The 21800-nt window shown below is 44.0% G+C and overlaps 1 protein-coding gene across 3 annotated transcripts in view; it reads right to left on the minus strand.

The window, feature by feature from the left end:
• TCF20 (transcription factor 20) overlaps positions 1–21800 on the minus strand; it is a 96523-nt gene that overhangs the window by 37325 nt on the left and 37398 nt on the right. For all 3 annotated transcript variants that reach the window (XM_069491484.1, XM_069491482.1, XM_069491481.1), the window contains exon 2: positions 7833–13535. In XM_069491484.1, the coding sequence (XP_069347585.1) occupies positions 7833–13499 (5667 nt within the window). In that variant the 5' untranslated portion in view covers positions 13500–13535. The remainder of the gene's footprint in view (positions 1–7832; positions 13536–21800) is intronic.

Raw genomic sequence — 21800 nt, forward strand, 5'->3', positions numbered from 1 at the left:
AACTGACATGATTTTCCCTTATCATACTTCTTTGCAATAAACGGGAAGATGGGAAGAAATTGGCCTGCAGTTGCAGGCCTTCAGAGTCCCACAAAATTGGCCTTGGGCTGGGGTGAGGAGGAATTTCCATTTTTCTAACAGTATTAGATAAAGGAAGCTGTATCTCCTGGAAAAGTCAAAGCCCTTGCACAGGACCTGTGTTGGGCAAGGTGTTGCCTTCTACACGAATCAAGCAAACTTTCCCACACACAGTCCAGGAGCCTTGACATATGCCTCTCTAGCTACGCACCAGCTACGGGACCTACGGCTTATGCTGGCTCATCCAGGAAGTTCCCGCACAGCACTGTAACTCCAGAACTAGACTGCAGTAAAATTAGAGTCCTTCAATTTGTCATGGTTTATTTTGTAAGGTAATATATGCAAAAAATTCAAAACTTAAAATTTCACTTAAGATTCCTTAGAATTTGGAAAAACAAAATCCTAAAAGAAAAGAAACCCTTCTCTAGAAGTTTAACATTATTTTCATCATGTAGCAATACAAAACAAATACACACATGGTGTTAAGCAAAATAGGTAATGAGATAATTATACAACTTTCTCCCAAACGCTGAAAGTCATGGGAACAGAGTAAGTAAATTAAGGAGGATGCTGGCTTGTTAGATAGGGGAAATAAATAATTATAGTTTAAACTTGTATTAAAAATAAACCTTTTAAGTATAATCTTTAATACACTAATTCAAAAATTAAAAAACATTAACCTGAAACCAGTTCTTTAACATATACTGTCAGGTTAAAAAAAAAAAAAAAAAAAGACTAGCAGTGGCTCATATGTAATCCTAGCACTCCGGGAGGCCAAGCTGGGAAGATGCGTGGGGTTAGAAGTTTAAGACTAGTCTGAGCAAGAGCAAGACTCTGCCTCTAACAAAAATTAGAAAAATTAGCTAGGTGTGGTGGCACGTGCCTGTTGTCACAGCTACTGGGGAGGTTGAGGCAGGAGGATCCATTGAGCCCAGGAGTTTGAGGTTGCAGTGAGGTATGATGACACCACTGCACTCTAGCCCAGGTGACAGAGCAAGACTCTGCCTCAAAAAATAAAAAAATAAAAAGATTAAAAATTCTCTGAAGAGGCTGGCAAGAATGTATTTGGGAGGAGCACCTCCCTGTAGGCAGTGGATGAGGGAAGGGAACAGGCAAAGGCCAGCTTTCCCACCAGTAGGACAGCACTGGGCATGCTGCTTCAAGAGATCTATGGCCACCAGATCCTCATCTTCGGCCACAACCCTGCAAGCCTTCTCATTCCTCAATGTCTCAAATGTGACTTGTATATACCAAGTTATACCTATGCCTGTTGAGAGGCAATTACCTCTGTAACATCACTTACGTCAGAGGTCATTGTGGATTCACATACATGATTATACCCAGGCAAATAAACAGAGCTCAAAGAAGGACAAAAGCAAAGGGGAATGTGCAGAAATGAATGGATTCACATGTCCCACACTCAGAGAAGAAATCAAAGGCCTTTCCCCTCCCCTCCTTCTTTTGAGACAGGGTCTTGCTCTGTCTCCAGGGCTAGACTCCAGCAGTGTCATCATAGCTCACTGCAACTTCAAACTCCCAGGCTGAATGGATTCTCCTGCCTCAGCCTCCCAAGTAGCTGTGATTACAGGCACACACCATCACATGCAGCTAATTTTTCTATTTTTAGTAGAGATGGGGTCTCATTCTTGCTGAGGCTGGTCTTGAACTTCTGGCCTCGAGCAATCCTCCCCACTGGGCCTCCCAGAGCACTAGGATTGTAGGTGTGAGACACTGTGCCTGGCGGAAGGCCATTTTTTTTTTTTTTTTCCATTGGAGACTGGTTTTATTATTCACAAAATGAATAATGTTATGGCCTTCTTATTTCAAATGTCTTTTTTTTTTTTTTCTTCACACTTTTTTTTTTATTCATGATAAATTATTAAGTGAACAGTGCAAGTTAAAAACAATAGTTTCATATTTTTTCCCCACCCCCCGGAAGGCCATTTTTTAATATAGGAATGTTCTGTATTTGTTTTCAGCAATTTTCTGAGTAGTGTGACACTTAAAGGGAAAGGAGCTAGTGTCTCTTGAGAATTTCACATTATTTTGTTATAATATTATGCTTGTCAAAACACCTGATAAATACATAGACCAAAATGGATTTCTAATGAAATATATGTGGCCTTATCTTACATGATAGGATTGCAGGCATGCTCATTAAGCTAGACCAAAATTGAATGCATCTGCTAAAACCCAGGAAGATAAAACTAGACTCAAAGTAACCTTGACAAATTAAAACATCATCTATCAAATTAAATAAAAGAAGGCAAGTTAGTGTAATTTTAATTTGTTGAGTACATTACGAAAAAGAGAATAAAAGCTAGATAAATAAAACAAAAGGATCTTGTAGCCATAGTGAAACATCAGCTTCAAAGAGCCCATAAGTCTAACTTTTGAAATCATCTTTAAATTCAGCACATCACTGGGCTATACTAACTGAGCATATGTCACTAAAGCCAATAAGTCATTTTTTATTCTAAGGGTAATGGAATATGTTCTCCTTCCCTATCTCACTGAGTGGCTTATGAGAATAAAACACATGTACAAGTATTTTGGAAAAGTAAATTCAAAATATAAAGTTAGTATTCTAAGCTTAAAGAGGGGTGTAAAATAGAATAGGATACAGGGGAAAAAGGTTAAAAAAATTCTTAAGGGTATTCACACAGTGGGTACAATATAAGGAAATAAGTTTAAAGCTGCATATAAGATTTATTTAAGATTGGTCAACTGCTTGTGTTCTGAAACCTGTAAAGGAGATGGTGCAATCTACAGGCCCTGATGAGGCAGTGGCAAAGCCTCTACCATACAGCAACAGTGTAGGGTCAAACTTCCTGTTTTTATACCTTTTGGCTTTCAATGAAGCTCTCCATCTTTCATCCCTTAGAGAATATAACGAATTTAAAGCACTTTTGAAATAGCTGAGACAGCAACTAGTATCTTAAAAAACAAAAAATCCAGCCGAGCACCGTGGCTCACGCCTGTAATCCTAGCACTCTGGAAGACCAAGGCGGGAGGATTGCTCAAGGTCAGGAGTTCGAGACCAGCCTGAGCAAGAGCGAGACCCCCATCTCTATTAAAAAATAGAAAGAAATTATCTGGACAACTAAAAATATATAGAAAAAATTAGCCAGGCATGGTGCCGTATGCCTGTAGTCACAGCGACTCGGGAGGCTGAGGCAGAAGGATTGCTTAAGCCCGGGAGTTTGAGGTTGCTGTGAGCTAGGCTGACGCCACCGCACTCTAGCCAGGGCAAAAGAGCAAAACTCTGTCTCCAAAAAACAAAACAAAACAAAACAAAACAAAAACAACAACAAAAAAATCCTTTCAGCGTTCACTACCTGAAGTGTCCTATAGTATTGTGTCCTATGTTATTTTAACCATTCAGTCATTGAAAGCTGTGGCAGGTGGGAAGAGACTGATTTATCTTATTGAGTGTATCTGTTGCAATTATAACATTCCAGATTTTATTTTGGGACCAAATCCGACAAATAGTACACTGAACAGTCAGTTTCTGCAGACATATATTCCTGATTAGGCATTTTAAAAGGCAGGCCCGTGGTTCACCAACCTTTAAGGGGATGGAGTTAGCTGTGATTTAGGGTGGCTGCATCATTATAAGAGCCTTTGGCTTTCTCTGTACTAGACGTGGATTGAGACACAAGATCTAGGGATTTTCTGGGCAGGATTTACCCTAATTACTGGTTACCAATTATTGCTACAGAATGCCCAAAAGTTTACACATAAAAAATTAAATGCTAGGCCAGGCGCAGTGGCTCACGCCTGTAATCCTAGCACTCTGGGAGGCCGAGGCGGGAGGATGGTTTGAGCTCAGGAGTTCGAGACCAGCCTGAGCAAGAGCGAGACCCCGTCTCTACTAAAAATAGAAAGAAATTATCTGGACAGCTAAAATATATATATAAAAAAAATTAGCCGGGCATAGTGGTGCATTGCCTGTAGTCCCAGCTACTTGGGAGGCTGAGGCAGAAGGATCGCTTGAGCCTAGGAGTTTGAGGTTGCTGTGAGCTAGGCTAATGCCGGCAACAGAGTGAGACTCTTGTCTCAAAAAAATAAAAAATAAAAAAATAAAAAATAGAAAATAAAATAAAATGCTGACATAAAGAAAACACTGGCAGATGGTCACACATACACAAATAAGCAAGACAAAAAAAAAAAACTCACCAAATACTGTAACTCTCAGAGGAAAGTCGGGAAGCAGGCAGTCAACTTGGTCAATATGATGATTAATGAATTGTAATAAGTGCTTAGACTATTTAGAGAATTTTGTTCTTTAGGGTCTTCTGTTTTTTTTTTTTTGTTTGTTTGTTTTGTTTTTAAAGACAGAGTCTCACTGTGTTGCCCAGGCTGGAGTGCAATGGTATGATCATAGCTCACTGTAACCTCAAACTCCTGGGCTCAAGTGATCCTCTTGCCTCAGCCTCCTGAGTAGCTGGGACTACAGGCACATGCCACCTAGGATTTTCAATGTTATATCCTTATAGGATGTTTGCATTTTAAGATGTCATTGTTGGCCAGGCACAGTGGCTCACACCTGTAATCCTAGTACTCTGGGAGGCTGAGGAGGGAGGATCACTTGAGCTCAGGGGCTGGAGACCAGCCTTAGCAAGAGCAAGACCCCACCTCTACTAAAAATAGAAAAATTAGCTGAGCACAGCAGTGCATGCCTGTAGTCCCAGCTACTGGGAGGCTGAGATAGGAGGACTGCATGAACCCAGGCGTTTGAGGTTACAGTGAGCTATGATCATACCACTGCACTCTAGCCAGGGCAACAGAGTGAGACCCTGTCTCAAAAAAGTAAAAATAAAAATAAAAAAGTCATTGTGTCTAAATTTCTTACGGAAAGTAAATCTTCTATTTCAAACTTGAGGTTTCAGAGTGATGTTAATATGGAAAGAGGGAGAAACAAAAAACCATGTGGGGGGATCTAAAAGGGAAGGGCAAATTCCTTGTCTGACTGCATTAGAATGTTCTAATTTAAAAAATATATATACATATTCACATTAAATATATATGTATTTTTTTTTTCTTGAGACAAGAGTCTTGCTCTGTCACCTAGCTATAGTGCAGTGGCATCATCACAGCTCACTACAACCTCAAACTCCTGGGCTGAAGTGACCCTCCTGCCCCAGCCTTCCAAGTAGCTAAGACTACAGGCATGCGCCACCATGCCCCGCAAATTTTTCTATTTTTTGTAGAGATGTAGTCCCACTCTTGCTCAGGCTGGTCTTAAACTACTGACCTCAAGCGATCCTCCCACCTTGGCCTCCCAGAGTGCTAGGATTACAGGCACAAGCCATTGCGGCTGGCCCTGTATTTTTCATTATAGTCTATGAGTTCTTTTTTGCCAGACTGTTACAAATTTTAGGAATATACAATGATAAAATATAGTGTTTTGGGTGGAGGTGTGTGAGGAAGGGAGAGTCTAATATGAAGTGTCCAAGAATATCATGATCCTGACTGACAAAATCCTTATTAACTATGATCGAAAGTCATTTATATATTTTTAATATAAATTAATACAAAAACTCTCATCTGATTAAATACAGGAAACTACTGATTTATACATCTGGTCCCTTCCCACAAAAAAAGGGATAAACTTGCAAGATAAACTCATGAGAACATGAAGAATGAGAGAAGAGACAAACAACAGACTAGAGGTACTCAAATTCTGGTAGGTGGGAACAGAATGGATGAAGGTTAACAGTGATTCAGTGCACAGAGGAAGCAGAGAGTGATGAGCACAGTGGAGCAGCCACCAGAAAGCCAATCACCTTATGGCATAGAGCCTGGTTAGGCACCAGTACCTCAGGAAGGGGGAGTGCAAGAGAGGGCTGGAAAATGGAGCACCAGCTTCAAGCCTGAAAGAGGAGTTAAGATCCCTAAGCCCACCCAATTTAACCAAGTAAATGTCCCCATCAGAGGGGCATGCGGTACACTCAAAACAGATGGGAGGACATCAAAGACTACACACTGAATTATAAGACCATACCCCCACCCCAAAACCCTACCATCGCCTTCTCTACTTGGCTTTGAGGATGCTTGCAGCCAAGCTTTTACCTCTAGTTAGAATATGTTGAGATTTTTTTTCTGGGAAAACTGCACTCAGAGAAAAGACCTATAGATGCTAACTGGCCACCTTATCATGCTACAAAAAGGACCACAGGCCAACAAGCCTTACCCATACTATAAGACAGAGCTTCAAATCATTTTTTCGTTTTTAGCATCTGTCTCCTAAAAATATAAGTGGATGAACAAGGAAAACCAGGCATTTGAAGAACCTCTAACAAGAAAGAAGAAATAGGAAACAGACAAGAGGATTTTAAATTACAAAAAACCACATTATAATGTGTACAAAAAGAGAAACTTTACAGCTGTAAACCAGGCTTTAGTTATTTTTAAAAAATGAGTACATTCAGAGAAGAAAAAGCTTTTCAAAATATGAGGGAAAAAAGTAAGTAAAAGGTTAGGTGATATAGTTGAAGAAAGCTTGGAGATATTAGAACAAAAAGACAAAGAGACAGAATACAGAAGAAAAAAGATAAAAAGCCAGAGGATCAATCCAGGAGGTATAATACCTTATTAACAAGAATTACAAAACAGAGAGTAGAGAAAACAGAGGAAAGGAAATTATCAAAGAATTAACACATGACAAATTTCCTAAACTGAAAGATGTGAGCTTACAGATGGGAAGATCTCATAGAGTAGCTAGCACAATGAATGAAAAGAGACCTTCTCAAGACCTACCATTTTGATATCTCAGAGCCTGAGGGAAAACAAGAAGATCCTCAAACTTTCCAGAGGAGAAAAACAGGAAAGAAAGGACTAAAAAATCAGAACGGCTCCAGTCTTCTCAAACACAACACTAGAAGCTAGAAGACAAGCCAGGAGCAATGACTTCAAGACAGTGTGAGAAAATTATTTGAAATCTAGAATTCCATACCCAGCTGACTCCCAATGAAGCGTGAGGGTGGCATAAAGACATGTTCAGATATACAAGATCTCAACACTTTTACTCCCCAATGCACTCTTTCTCATGAAACCACTAAGGGATGATAAGCTCTCCTAAATGAAGGCCCACTTTAAGAAAGGGGAAGACACAGGACTCAGGACACATTCAATAGAGAGAAGAAAATGATGAGGACCACAAGCTGCCCAAAGGATAAAAGCTATCAAACAGACCTGAGGAATAAATAACCTAACCAGACGGAAAGTGTGGATCAGAAAGATGTGGCCCAAGAAACTAAAAAAGCAGTATGAAAACATGAATTACCGATCCTAGAGAAACAAAATGCTTTAAAAGAAATATTAATTACAGTATACTTCATGAGTATTACAGATTTCAAAAAATGAAAAATGATAAAAAGGTCAATAAATAATATAAATAGCAGTAAAAGCTTAAAAACAGAAGAAACTGGCAGGGGAAGCAACTTTTGCCTGTTGACAGTGAATGCCTCTTGGAAATGGAATCAGACTAGAGAAGAAGTAGGGCAGGGACCTTTGTTTTTTTTTAAAAGCTTTACAGATGGGTATGACTTTATAATCTGTGCACATGTATTATTGATGAAACTTAACAGTTAAACAAATGTTCCAAATTACCTACTGCATTTTCTGTCCATCATTTGGGACCAGAGACTTTAATTTGGAGGAATAATCATATAAGAATAAAAAGATGGAAGAAACGGAACCAAAATGAAGTAACAAAAATCCCAAGCTGGTAAGAGATTTCTCCTACTCACCATCTCTCTGGCTATTTCCAGCGCTTCCTGCAGGCCATAGAGCCTGCCACAAACCAGGTAGATTCCATTGGCCCAGAGAATACATCCCTCATGGACCCAAAATTCATTGCTGTCAAGAGGTAGTTCAGGGATTTGTAACTCCAGCTCAGGGCCACCTTCTGAAGTGGTTGGCACGGAGGGCTTTGAGTCCAAAGCAGTCTTTTCGCTGCTGCCCTCGGTGGCTGCTTTTTTACAAGGGAGCCCCCTGGACAGGGACCGAGGGCCTCCACCACAGTCTTCAGAGCGGTGGCGCCGCTTAAACCTGGGATGTGCGGCCAGGCTCCTCTGCTCCTTCTGCTGCTGCTCCTCTTCCTCCTCAGTGTCCGTCTTGGAGCCATTAGAAGCACTTTTGTGCCGTACCTTCACTTTGCTCTGCATTTCCGAGGCTCTCTTAGGAGGTGGATTCTTCGGGAGAGTGGCTGCATAATCCTGGGGATAAAAGGGTCCAAAGAGGTCACCCATGTTCCGGTAACTGGCCCACTTGCCACAGAGACAGCAAACCAGGTGCCCCACAACAGAAGACTCTGTCACAACAGGTCCCTGCAGCATGAAGGATGAAGCTGGGAGTGCCTTGCTTTCAGTGCTGCTGGGTGGAGGGGTCAGTGACCTCTGACCCTTCCGACCTCTCACTAATTTGGTCTGTTCTTCTTCTTCAGCATTGATGATTGTACAAACGGCTCCAAGTTCACACTTATTTACTACATGGATATAAGGGAAAAAAGACTTGTTCTTGGCATCAGTTTTATCCAGTGGCTGGGTGGCATACTTGAGTTTGATCTCAGGTTCTTGGGGTTCTACAATGGGAACTGCTTGTTTGGTTTTTCGCTTCCTTGGCTGGGCCCCAGGCTTTCTTCTCTCCCTCCTTTGCCTCTGTTTTTTTGGCTTTGGCTCTCCATCTGCAGAACCTTCTGGTATCTGAGGGGGCTGAGGGGGTGGAGGTGGTGGCTGCTGTTGTTTCTTTTGCTTATTCACACTACCAATGGGTCTACCCTTCTTCTTTCCTGATGGGAAATATCCTTTTGGAGGAAAACCCTCTTGTTTGGGTGAAACTGTAACCGTATCATTCTCTTTCTCTTCAGCCTTGGGATTTGCCTCAGGGGCCAGTATGCCCACTGGAGGTACATTCTTTGAGTCAGGAAAGATTAAAGGTGCTGTTCCACCCAGGGAACCATCTGGTCTCCCTTGGTTACTACCAGGCTTTTGTGAGGTTGCAGATATCATGACACCAGGGGGTTCCTTTCCGGTAGTAACCGTTTCTGGATGTGTCTCTGTCTTCACTTTGTCATCCCCACCACTACGCCACTCTTCTGAAGACCTTGGAAGAGGTTTCTCAATGTTCAACTCCTGGTTTGATGGACCTACTAGGTCAGATACTACCTCACCTTTTCTCTTCTCCATGTCGGCATCCTGAACAGCAACACTCCCACCTTCTGGAGGACCACTTTTCAAAGACAAGATGTCATCAAGCGTAACCGTGTCTCCCCCAGCCTCTGCACTGTTCGAGGATGCACTCCTCCTAATATTTGGGGACGTGATCTTCTGAACTATAGCTTCCAATTTCAATCCCCGTCCTTTACGTGGGGGCAGTATTTTGGTTTTAGCAGGGCTTGTGAGGGTAACAGCAGGGCAGTTTCTATTATCTGGATTTGGAAGGTCCTTGGAGGAATCTCTCTTAGGGACAGACTTGATGTCCTGACTGTGAGAAAGATGGGCATAGGAATTGAATGCTTTATCAGTGCCTTCTTTTGATGGGTGAAGGAGACGCCCCCTATCTTCAGTGTTGCTGTTCTTTACATCTTGTGACTGTCTCTTACTGGGAATGGGAGAGATAAAAGAACGGACACGCCTCCTCATGATTAAGGGGTTTTGAGAAGAATGATCCTCTTGGCCTGGAAGCCTTAGCATAACATTACTAGGTTTGGATGACTGTGTAGCCTCAGCTAGTCCATGTCCATCAGTCTCATGGGGTGGCCCATACCTTTTTTGACTGGACATTCCTGGAGGACCACTGCTTTTGGCTGGAGAAGTTTGCCGAGAAAGATCCCAACAAGATTCTTGTAACTTCTGGGAGCCATGCTTTAATTCCATGCCTTTGTTAGGCAGACCATCACTGGACATGAGGCAGCGCCCGGCCTCCTGAGCACTGGGGTCATGGTAAGTCCCTACTGGTGGGCCATACATCATACCATCTTTGTCATTTTTAAGAGGACTCCGTACTCTGTCAAGAAACTGCTGCTGCCGTGGGCTCTTCCGGGGCCCCTCCTGCCTGTGCTGTGCTGCAGCAATTACTCCCTGAGCAGAAGTGCTGCTCCAGTCTTTATATTCCTCTTGCTGCTGTTGGTACATCTGTCTCTTATAATGGAGCTGAGAATTCAAACCTGCATTAGGGTCCCCATAAGCATGAGCCCGAGTGTTTGTGTGATAGGCAGAGGCCAGGCTTTCTGAGTTGGGAGAAAATGGAGCATGTAAAGAACTCCTATTGGCCCTCTCTGAAAAGGTCATGTGTGGATTCATGTGATGAGGGTCTCCCCCTGGGCCTCTGCTCCTCCCAGGAGACATCTTCAATTTTTCTGCAAAGTCATGATACTGAGAAGGGGACCGACCTCTCATGCCCTCCCGACCACCAACTCTGCCAGGGACCCGCCGCATTGGTGTGGGTCTGCTGTCTTGTGGGCCATAGTCTGAAAGGGGATCATGGGTTGCTGCTCCGGGGCTGGCATTGCCACGGTAAGACTCGTGCTTGATGCTAGCAGGATGGCAGTGGTCTCCAGATTTCTTGTTGTTGAAACTAGCTTGGGATTTGGATTGTTCAAAGTCTTCTTCTTTTATCTGCCCGCTCTGGGATTTCAGCTTTGTTTCCATGGACACTAAACCACCTGGAAGAATGACCGACTGACTTAAACTTGGATTGAGACGTTCATTCCTCCCAATTCTGGTGTCGGCACCTATGTGTCCCAGTGAGTGAGCCCCCGGGTCCCTGACAATCTGTCTTAATGGAGAAATATCACAGATCACTGATCTTCGTTCAGAGAGGGAACCCCCAGGCTCATGGGCTGATGACTGAGGCTCTATTTCAAACTTTCTAGGAATTGGATAGTCAGCCAAATTGATCTGTTTCATTTCGGGAGCCGTGCTGCTTGATTTCCTTTCCCAGGGGCCCCAATGAGGGTTTTCTAATAGAGACCCAATGCTTTTGTTCAGAAGGCCCCTGCTAGCTAATTCATTGGTCTGACTCACTAAGACATTGGGCCTTGTGGTTCCTTCTAGGCCACTAGCCATCCCCTGATGCTCCTGAGCACTCCTAGAATATCTCCGGTCAGGGTGGTGGTGGTAGCCCTGAAGCACTTCCTGAAGGAGGCTCGGGAACTTCTCATTTCTACCCTTTCGTTCTCCATGGCCAGTGAAATCCCCCTTTTCTTGCCCTGTAGGATACTGAGGAAAGCCACTGACATTTCGTGGCACAGCTGACCCAAAACTATCTTTGTAACTATAGCGTAGGCTTCCAGGAGATTTGCTAGGCTCAGTTCTTCCTGTAAAACCAGGGCCCACCGTGGAGTGGCCACTCTGGCCATTTCCCTCTCCATTATGGTTGGAGTTGCTATCTCCATTCTTGTTTCCTTTGCTCCCTCCTCCTGGAGCCTCTGGCTGTGGAAGTGAGGCATGGCTGGTTTCCTTTGCCCCACCATTGCTAGGTGGCCTTTGAGTGGCTGCAGGATCATCCTCTTGGGAGCCTTTATCTTGTCCACCAGGCTTTTCTACCCGACTTGTCATGGCTTCCCGGGAGACAATCACCCCAACTGTTTTCTCATTGACTTTTGGGTTCCCCTCGGATGACGACGGTGTGTCCTTAGCACCTGGCGAGGTAGCCTCTTCTCTTGCTGCGGGGCTGGCACTGAGTCTGGGGGGTTCATTCTGAGCACCTGGTGCTGGTGAGGAGCCAGCTTTCTCTGAGGCTCCACCCTTGTAGGTGGTGTCAGAGCTAGTGCTCTGGCCACTCAATTGCCGTACTCTCTCACCTTGGTCTTCCGAACTGCTGGAGCAGCCCCCATCCAGTGACTCTGCCATAGGGGACTTCAGTTGTTCTTCAGGCTGTGAGGAACCTTCAGAGTTTGTGCAGCTATCTGCTTTCTTAGAAGATGAGGGCCTCTTGGAGGTCTTCTTCTGAGGTGTCAGGGCATCAGAAAGTAACATGTGTTGGACAGTATTAGGAAGATTAGCCACTTGAGTACTCAGGGCACTCAAACTACTTAAACCAGGATCTGTCAATCGCTTTTCTGGCACCCCTTCTAGTCCAAACCCTTTGAAGCCTGCAGCATGAGAATTAGGACTGGGCAGCATTGATGGAGTTGGACTGAGTTGAGGCATTAACTGTAAAATTCTGTTTCTGGAACCCATGGGCACACTGCCTTGCCCACACTGGAGATTCTCCCCACTCTGCATTAGAGGAGATGGGGTAGAGCTACAGCTTGGGGACTGTACCACAGAGGCAGCTGGAGAAGGGTTAGAAATAGGGCTGAAGTTCTGGTGAAACTGCATGGGGGACCTCACAGGAACTTCGGGCTGGCTGTACTGCCCCACCTGGCTTTGCAGGGGCAGCTTGGTGGCTGCGTTGGTATACTGCATCACATGCTGAGAGGGATGTTGTTGTTGTTGTTGCTGTTGCTGTTGCTGTTGCTGCTGCTGCTGCTGTTGCCCCTGCTGAGTCCCCTGTGGAATCTTTGCCTGTTCAAAATTCTTCATAGATTGAGGCTGATAGCTGTAATTTGATTGTGTGCCGTAAGCCTGTGCATTAGAACCCACATTATGTCCTTCATACTGGGAACCAGCATTCACACTGTAACTGCCATCATAGCTCTGTCCAGACTGGCTAAAACGCTGTGGTGAAGGGAAGGAGGAAGAGGTGGAGGAGGAAGCAGAAGACTGGTAGTGTTGGCCAAACTGACCTACTCTTAACTGGTAACCAGTGGCAGAGGATGGCAGAGTTGAAGGCCGCTGCATTGGCTGGAGATGAGACGAGCCAGACGCTGGCTGGCCAGCAGCTTGTGGCAGAGGCTGATGGGATTGGTAAAGCTGTTGTCTCAACTGCTGTACTTGCTGCTGCTGCTGTTGGCTGGAAGCCTGCTGTTGGTACTGAGCACTCCCTGGAGAGAAAGGCCCCGTGTAATCCTGCTGATAATGAGACACACCACCAAGAGCAGAGTGCTGTGCTTGAAACTGGCCCACATGACCCTCGTTCCCATACTGATTGCCAAAGCTGCTCCCTTGGGGGGGTCCATAGCTCTGCACAGGCCCAGAAGGCCTTCGCTGAGGAGGCTGTGGGGTTCCTGTAGCCACAGGGTCTTTGTTGCCTGCCATATAGTAAAAATCTCCAGCCTCTTTTCTGAAACTCTGGTAACCTTGATGGCCAGAGGTTTCACTAGTCATCGCTGCAGCAGCAGCTGCTGCTCCTCGTCGTCCACCACCACTGCCACTGCCACTGCCGCCACTACTGCCACCTGCACCCCCAAAATTCTGGAACATCTGGGCCTGACGAGGGCTGAACTCTTCTATCCTGGATGAGCCGTGTACCTCCTGTGGGTAGCTCTGCTGGTTTCCGTGGTAACTGCTTTGCTCCCGAAAGGACTGCATACTGTTCAGCAGCACAGCAGCAGGCCAGCAGCCCTCCTAGAAATAGAAGACAAGAAAGAAAAACATTAGACATGCACCTCAGCACAAATAAAATCAAGTCAAGATGATGGGGATAGTCTAGAGGGGATAAGATAATTCAGATACACAGATAAAGTTGAGTGGTTTGAATTTCATCTCTTTTTATTTTTTATCCTGTCCATTTCTGAAAATGCAAATATGCAGAGAAAAACGGCCCAAAGAGTGAAGCAGGAGAGTGTGGTAGAACGAAGAGAAACACTCTGGATGTTTACAAATTCAATATTGTGAAAACGTCATTTTCACAGATAAATAAGCCCCCAAAATTCAACTAGGTTAAAATATGGGGCTGTGTCATTACTGTCCATGAAAGATAGCATTTTTTTTTTTTTTTTTTTTTTTGAGACAGAGTCTCGCTCTGTTGCCCGGGCTAGAGTGCTGTGGCGTCAGCCTAGCTCACAGCAACCTCAAACTCCTGGGCTCAAGCGATCCTCCTGCCTCAGCCTCCCAAGTAGCTGGGACTAAAGGCATGCGCCACTATGCCCGGCTAATTTTTTCTATATATATTTTTTATATATATAATATAATCTATATATATATTTTTTTTCTATATAAATTTTGTCCAACTAATTTCTATTTTTTTTTTAGTAGAGACAGGGTCTCGCTCTTGCTCAGGCTGGTCTCGAACTCCTGACCTCGAACGATCCACCTGTCTCGGCCTCCCAGAGCGCTAGGATTATAGGCGTGAGCCACTGCGCCTAGCTGGAAGATAGCAATTTTTAGTGAGTCTTCCAGTTATGGTAGGGTAGGGGTGAGAAAAACCACTTTCATCTCTTTGCTTTCATGTATTAGACTGATCACTGAGCTGAGTCTCAAATAATGATGAAGCTGTCACTCCACAGGCTGCCCATCTCCAACCCCGACACTAAGAAACAGCTGGCCTGAGGATAGAAGCCAGTTCCTTATGCCCACATGCATATTATTGCAGGTTTACTGTAATCATCAATGACCTGTAATGACTGGTGACCCCAGGACACTCAACCCTTATCACTATATGGATTCCTTATGCTGCAGTCATCCACATAAACTTTGGAGTCAACCTCTTCTCTACACACAATTGTGTCCCAGGCACCCCTTTCAACCACGTACTCTCAATTACCAGGTCCAAAAGGCTAGACATAAGCCAGGGAGTAGCAGTGACTATTCTTCTAGATTCTTTTTGGAGATCTACAAGAAGTTCCCACACCTTTAAGCCCCATGTGGTTTTTTATTTGCCAATCTAGTATTCACAAAGTTATTACTGGCCGTTACTGTGAAAGAAGAAATGGAAACAATCACTTTGGAGTGTAGCAAGAACTAGAGAGGAAAATAAGAATTCATTAAACCCAGGACCCAGACTCTTCCCCAATTTATCCGATCGGGCCACTACTTCGCATTACCTTTGCTAATGAATCATCCTCTTAAACAATTAGTTGATTTTACTTTTCCTTTTTCCTGGGTCTGTCTCCTTCTCAGAGTCAGAGATGAACAGAACAAGGCCAAACCGCTCCAAATGACTTTAAAACCAATTGTTTAAAAAAGAAGTTATGGGCCAGGTGTGGTGGCTCACGCCTGTAATCCTAGCACTCTGGGAGGCTGAAGAGGGAGGATCGAGCAAGGTCCGGAGTTCGAGACCAGCCTAAGCAAGAGCGAGACCTTGTTTCTACTAAATATAGAAAAAAATTAGCTGGGCATGATGGTGCCCACCTGTAGTCCCAGCTACTTGGGAGGCTGAGGCAGGTGGATCACTTGAGCCCAGGAGTTGGAGGTTGCTGTGAGCTAGGCTGATGTCACTGTCCTCTAGCCCCAGTGACAGAGCGAGACTCTGTCTCAAAAAAATAAAAAAACAAAAAAATTAAAAAGGAAGTTATGAGGCCAGGTGCAGTGGCTCACGCCTGTAATCCTAGCACTCTGGGAGGCCGAGGTGTGTGGATCGCTCGAGGTCAGGAGTTTGAGGCCAGCCTGAACAACAGCGAGACCCCGTCTCTACTAAAAATAGAAAGAAATGATTTGGACAGCTAACAATATGTAGAGAAAAAAATTAGCCGGGCATGGTGGCACATGCCTGTAGTCCCAGCTACTCGGGAGGCTGAGACAGAAGGATTGCTTAAGCCCAGGAGTTTGAGGTTGCTGTGAGCTAGGCTGATACCACGGCACTCTAGCCAGGGTAACAGAGCGAGACCCTGTCTCAAACAAAAAAAAAAAAAGGAAGTTATGAAACACATATGAGCTAGGGTTAGGTACTAACAGATAGTTTTCCTACAATGGTTCATGAAGCTAGTTTCTTAGTTCCTCTCAAGGGGAGGTGAAAATGGAGTTGTCTGCAGGAAAGTTAGTGATCCTTTTAAACAGTAAATCGGATTCATGATCTCTAAGCTCAAAGTGCTCCTGTCTCATTCCTTGGGAAGCTGATCTCAGAAGCCCTGCCCCCACCCCATGACCTCTCTGACCTCCTCCCCTACCACCCTCTGCTCTAGCCCCACTGCCTCCTTGCTCCTGGTACAGGCCAACCATATTTCTACACAGGAACTCTGCTCTCACCTGCCCTGTTTTTCCCCCATAGCCACACAGCTTGCCCTTCTCACCTCCTTCCAGTCTCGGGGCAAATGTCACCTATTCCCTGACCATCCTACTAAAACCAGCTAATTCCACACCTCTATCCTGGCTCTCTATCTGTCCCCTGTTTATCTACCTCCCCCCCAATATATGCTACTTGTTTTTCTTTTCTTTTTTTTTTTTTTTTTGAGACAGAGTCTCACTGTGTTGCCTGGGCTAGAGTGAGTGCCATGGCGTCAGCCTAGCTCACAGCAACCTCAAACTCCTGAGCTCAAGCAATCCTACTGCCTCAGCCTCCCGAGTAGCTGGGACTACAGGCATGCACCACCATGCCCAGCTAATTTTTTCTCTATATATATATATTTTATTTGGCCAGATAATTTCTTTCTATTTTTAGTAGAGACGGGGTCTCACTCTTGCTCAGGCTGATCTCGAACTCCTGACCTCGAGAGATCCACCCACCTCGGCCTCCCAGAGTGCTAAGATTACAGGCGTGAACCACCACGCCCAGCCGATGCTACTTGTTTACTGCCTCTCCCCCCTAGAATGTAAACTCGTTAAAAAGCAGGCACTGCCTATTCTTTGCTGTAATCCATGTCATTGAAACACTATGGAACACACAGCAGGCATTCGGTGTGAATGATTAAATGGTATAAGAACTAAGCCTTAGAGAACTAGGCTAGAACTCACATATTCAGAGACTGTGGTCAGAGAATTGCAGGAAGAGAAAATAGAATATGATCAAGCTAAAAGCAGAGCTGGAGGATGCTGCAGACCTTGCCTGTAAAATCCTCAGGGTCTAGTTCTAAGGAAAAAGACTGAGCTTGGGTCTACATGAGAACTGTGACTTCAGAAAGTAAACATGGATCATGGCAGAAAATGGTAATCCCAAACTCTGAAAGCTTGACCCACTTCTTCTTCAGATATCTTAAGTCTAAAATAGCTAGACAAGAGTCTACTTCTTTGATATTAAATTTGATTATACAGTCACATGACCCAAGGCCATCTTAAACATTCACATATAAATAACGTGAGAATCTAAAGGAAACTGCTTCTCCTCCTATTCAAAACGCCTCTGCAGCAGACTGTTATTTCTGTGATCCAATGACTCTGTTGGGCAACAGGTAATAGTTATTTAAACATTACAATACATGACACTGTTCTAGCACTTGACATGCACTAACTCATTGAATCCTCACAACACCAATATCCTCATTTTACAGATGAGAAAATGGAAGCAGAGTTTACATTGCTCCTATGCAGCAGGAACAAGGGCCCAGCACGGCCACCCCCACGGGCCATATTCTTAACATGAGACTGCTCAGAGGATCTTCCACACAGTCAGTACAGATGCCACTAGTCCCACCAAAGGTGGGCCTTAAAAGTGCCTGGCCACCAACAATGCTTTTAGGTAAGTCCCTTTTCTGCTGCCCTCTCACAAGAACCTCCATGCTGTTCCAGCTGGTTCTTCATCATTTCTAGGACTCTGAAGAACAATTCTGTCCATGCATGTATTTTTCCTGTTTGTGATGTGCTTCTACTCTAGTTCTTGGTGTCAATGGCCTTCTCCAGATGATAAAACAAGGCTGAATGGGGGCTAAATTAAACAAAAAACACTAAATCTGGCAGTTTAAACTAATGAAAAGCTTCCTCAAGAGATGTTCTCTCTATAAATAAACACTTTACATGTTGTTTAATTAATCCTTCTGGAAATAAAATCAGGCTTCTGAGTGTATAAACAATGCTGCCGCTTGTACCATATTTTTCCTAAATAGGAGCCACCAAGAGCTAAAGACCACTTTAAACATCAGCACATCCGGCCTCAGGCTGTCTGCCTACTGAGAGAACCCTGTCTCCAAACAGGGAAACAGATATGGGAACATTTCCTTCTCAGACCTGTTCTCAGTCCTTTCCTGTAGATTCCTTGTCCTGTATGATGCCCTTCTCCCTATTGTTATTATTTTATGGACCAGAAGGAAAAAAAAAATCCACAGCCAAATACCTCCTACAGGGTACCAGTCAAGCTAAATATTTTTAGTATTGAAGTATTTGAGTACCAAGTGGTTGCAAGTTTCTTTTTTAGGAGCTCCAAGTAAACCAATTAGGAAAACCAAGTATTAATAGTACATTACCAGCAATATAAAATGTAAACCTAGACTTTGTAATTTTACCATTAGCATATAAAATAAGCTAACAATAGAGATCATTCCAATACTATCCTATTGTTTTAGAAAAAGCATCAGTGTAATCAGTTATAATTAAAAAAATTTTTTTTTCATTTTTTATTTTGTAGAGATGGGACTTACCACATTGCCTAGACTGCTCTTGAACTTCTGGCCTCAAGTGATCCTCCTGCCTAGGCCTCCCAAAGTGCTGTGATTACAGGTGTGAGCCACTATGTCTGGCCCTATAACTTTTTTTTTTTAATTTAGAGACACGGTCTCATTCTGTTATCCAGGCTTGAGTGCAGTGCCATGATCATAGCTGACCGCAGCCTCGAACTCCTGGGTTCAAGCAATCCTCCCACCTCAGCCTCGTGAGTAGCTAGGACTATAGGCACGTACCACCACACCTGGCCAATTGTTTTTTAAGTTTTCTTTTGTAGAGATGGGGTCTCACTATGTTGTCCAGGTTGGTCTTGAATTCCTGGCCTCAAGTGATCCTCTCGCCCTGGCCCCCCAACGTGCTGGGTTTACAGGTGTTAGCCACAGTGCCCAGCCAATGTAATCAGTTTTAAAGTGTTGTGATTGGTAGCTACAGATACCTGAATTCCCTTGTTTGAATGAATACAAATATGTTGTAAAGAAAATCTGATATCCCAAGGGAATTAAGTCACCCCCCCCCCCCAGGAACTTGCATACATACTCTGAAAAAGTTATTTACCAATGTACTTTCCATCCCGACTTTCCCTCTCCTGATTTTCCTATGTATTCCTAACTTTCTGAATGGTTTCAGAGGGGCTGTGGAGGTGTGCTAGCTAGGTCCAGAACTTCAGGCCTGTATGTTCCAGAGTCCTCATGTCGACCTCACTTACAACCACTGTCTCCCAGCTGCGGCTGCATTCTGCATCCTGTTGGAGGGTGGACAATCTTGCTTGCTGTCTTACAGAAAATCAACCTCAGCTTTCTTTGGCCTGCCTTCCTCCACATGTCCAACATCATCCCACTCCCCAGTCCATTCTCTTCTTCCCAAAGTTCTCCAAACTGTCTCCAAGACCGTTTCCTCTCATCTTTTCAAGTGCCTTAGTCCTCTTTCATTTCGGGTTTAACCACTGATTTTCTCCTTAATCCTTTCTTGCCTTTAAATCCTCAAGACACTGACATATACAAATCTAGTCAAAGCCCTGGTGTGGGGGATTATTGTTTGCCCCCAGGGTTACTCCTTAGCCATCTCCACCTTACTCTATGCCCTGGGAGGGGCATTGTAGGGACTATTGACAGGCCCTGCCACCCCTGACTTCTGGCCCAGTTTGGCTGGTAAGAGGCGGGAGGAAAGTAAGACAGAGGAACTGACTCTCCTGGCTCCCACCTGTGGTTACTAAGGCTGGCTGAGACTCTCCACCAATGGCTGCAGCTCCACTGGGCAACCTGAACATTTAGCCACTTTCTCCATGCTCCAGGAACCACTTCCTCCTCTGCCCTTTAGGACTAAGAGGTAAAAACTCCCTGCTACTGCCAGCCCACAAGACTACATGTTTCCTGTTGGTGTTCCCAAATCCTGCTCACTCTTTGTGAATGGTTCTGGGTACAGTTTGCAAAGAGAAACACAAGAGATATTTGGAAGGTAGAAGAAAGGAAAGATAGTTACAGCAGACATGGATTCAGAGCTCAGGGAGAGCCACCCTGTGATGCTTCAGCTGGAGATTGATTGGGAGCATCCTGCTTGACCTTTCCAATCCAGTTCTTCCAAAGGTTGGACAAAGCTTCAATTCCTGTATCAAAACCCTTCATACCTGGAATAGAAAGCTTCTCTTTTCCCAATTGAGTCAATTAAATGCTCCTCAAATTACTCAGTTTGAGTGTGCCATCTGTTTCCTACTGGGACCCTGACTGATACAGTTTTTCTTGTATTCTTACGATTTCAGAGTAGACTATTATCACTTGGGGAGTGAGAGGCTTCTGTTTTATGCAATATGGCATACAACAGGGACTAAAATTCCTCCCTCAACCAAACACCTAGAAATGTCAGACAAAATGCACAGTTAAGCTGCAGGAAAGTTAAGAAATGCCCAGGGTTAAAAACTGGATGGGATATTATAAATAGAGTAACAAGCAGGTGCTGGGTTCTGAACACCAGGGATGAGGTGGGGTCTCTGTAGGACTTACTAATCATACAGCAAAGGCTTTGATGACCATGCAGAGACAGACACAGAGACAAGGCCCCAGGCCCTCTCTAGTTGGTAGTAGGGAGATAGTCACTTCTGCACATAAGGACTCTGGCCAGTGTCACCTGTGGCTGAAATAATTTCTATAAAGATGACAACAAAACATTTATTCTTAGGCAGTCACCAATTCATTTTCAATGACAAAGATAATGCCATTCTTTCATCAATTGACCCAACTTTCTGTTGTCAAGGAAAACCACAATCATCCCAAGCAAGAAGCTTTAGAATAACTTCAAGCTCTATCTCTCACTTTAACGCTCCGATAACTCACGATGTCACCTAATCATGACACTGCTCTTCCCTGTATTTACCTTTTTCCACTCCATCCTCCTCACTGCTCTCATCTTTCTTGGGCTGGAATAACACCTCCAGAAATTCTCTTTCCCAGCACCTTCTTCCCCTGCCTTCTTATTGCCCTCTTCATGGGCCTTGAAGCCCTCTGGCATCTTCCCAACAGTTTCCGCTCCTCCCCACCCTCTCAAACAAGCCTTCCCAGTCCCCTCTGTGCTCTCTCACTTTCACCTTGGTCTCAACTTGGAGCTTTCTCTGAAGCATCCATACGTCTATAAATTCCTTCATGTCATGTCAGGTCATACGGCCCTCAGAATCTGAAGAGCTCTTGAAATCATCTTTTCTACAAATCTTCCTTAAAGCTGAGAATTTGTTGGCTTTACCTCGCTTAGTAAAAACAAACTTAGTAAAGTGCATTTACCTTTAACCAGTAACTAAGGTATGCACTATTAATGTAATAATTACCATTTATTAAGCAATTTCTATGTGTCTGCCACTGTGTGGTTTTACATATTATCTCAATTAATGAATGGGGGGGAAACCCAGATAAATTATGTAATTTTCCAAGTCACTCTTCTAGGATAAGCTGGAGCTGATTTTTTTTTTTTTTTTTTAAGAGACAGAGTCTCTGTTGCCCAGGCTGGAGTACAATGGCACGATCATAGATCACTGTAGCCTCAAATTCCTGGGCTCAAGTGATCCAAACTGATATTCTATAACTCTAATTCTTTTGACTGTAAAATCCATGATTGTTTCCTTCACTGCACCACAAACTGAGCAAGGAGCACCTAAATCCATGTTTTTGAAAATCCTGACACTTGCATCAGACCTATAATAGCTGTAGTTATTGCTTATTTAGTGCACGCTTAACACATGCCACACACTCTACCACCAGGTGTTTTACATAAATGTTAATGTATTTAATCCTCGCCATGACCTAAGAAGTGTTGGTACTTCTTTTTGTAAACCGAGACTCAGAGAAGTTAAATAAGCAAAACATTCAAAGTAAATAAAGA

This window comes from Eulemur rufifrons, chromosome 16, assembly GCF_041146395.1.
Source record: "Eulemur rufifrons isolate Redbay chromosome 16, OSU_ERuf_1, whole genome shotgun sequence".
In the NCBI taxonomy this organism is placed as follows: domain Eukaryota; kingdom Metazoa; phylum Chordata; class Mammalia; order Primates; family Lemuridae; genus Eulemur; species Eulemur rufifrons.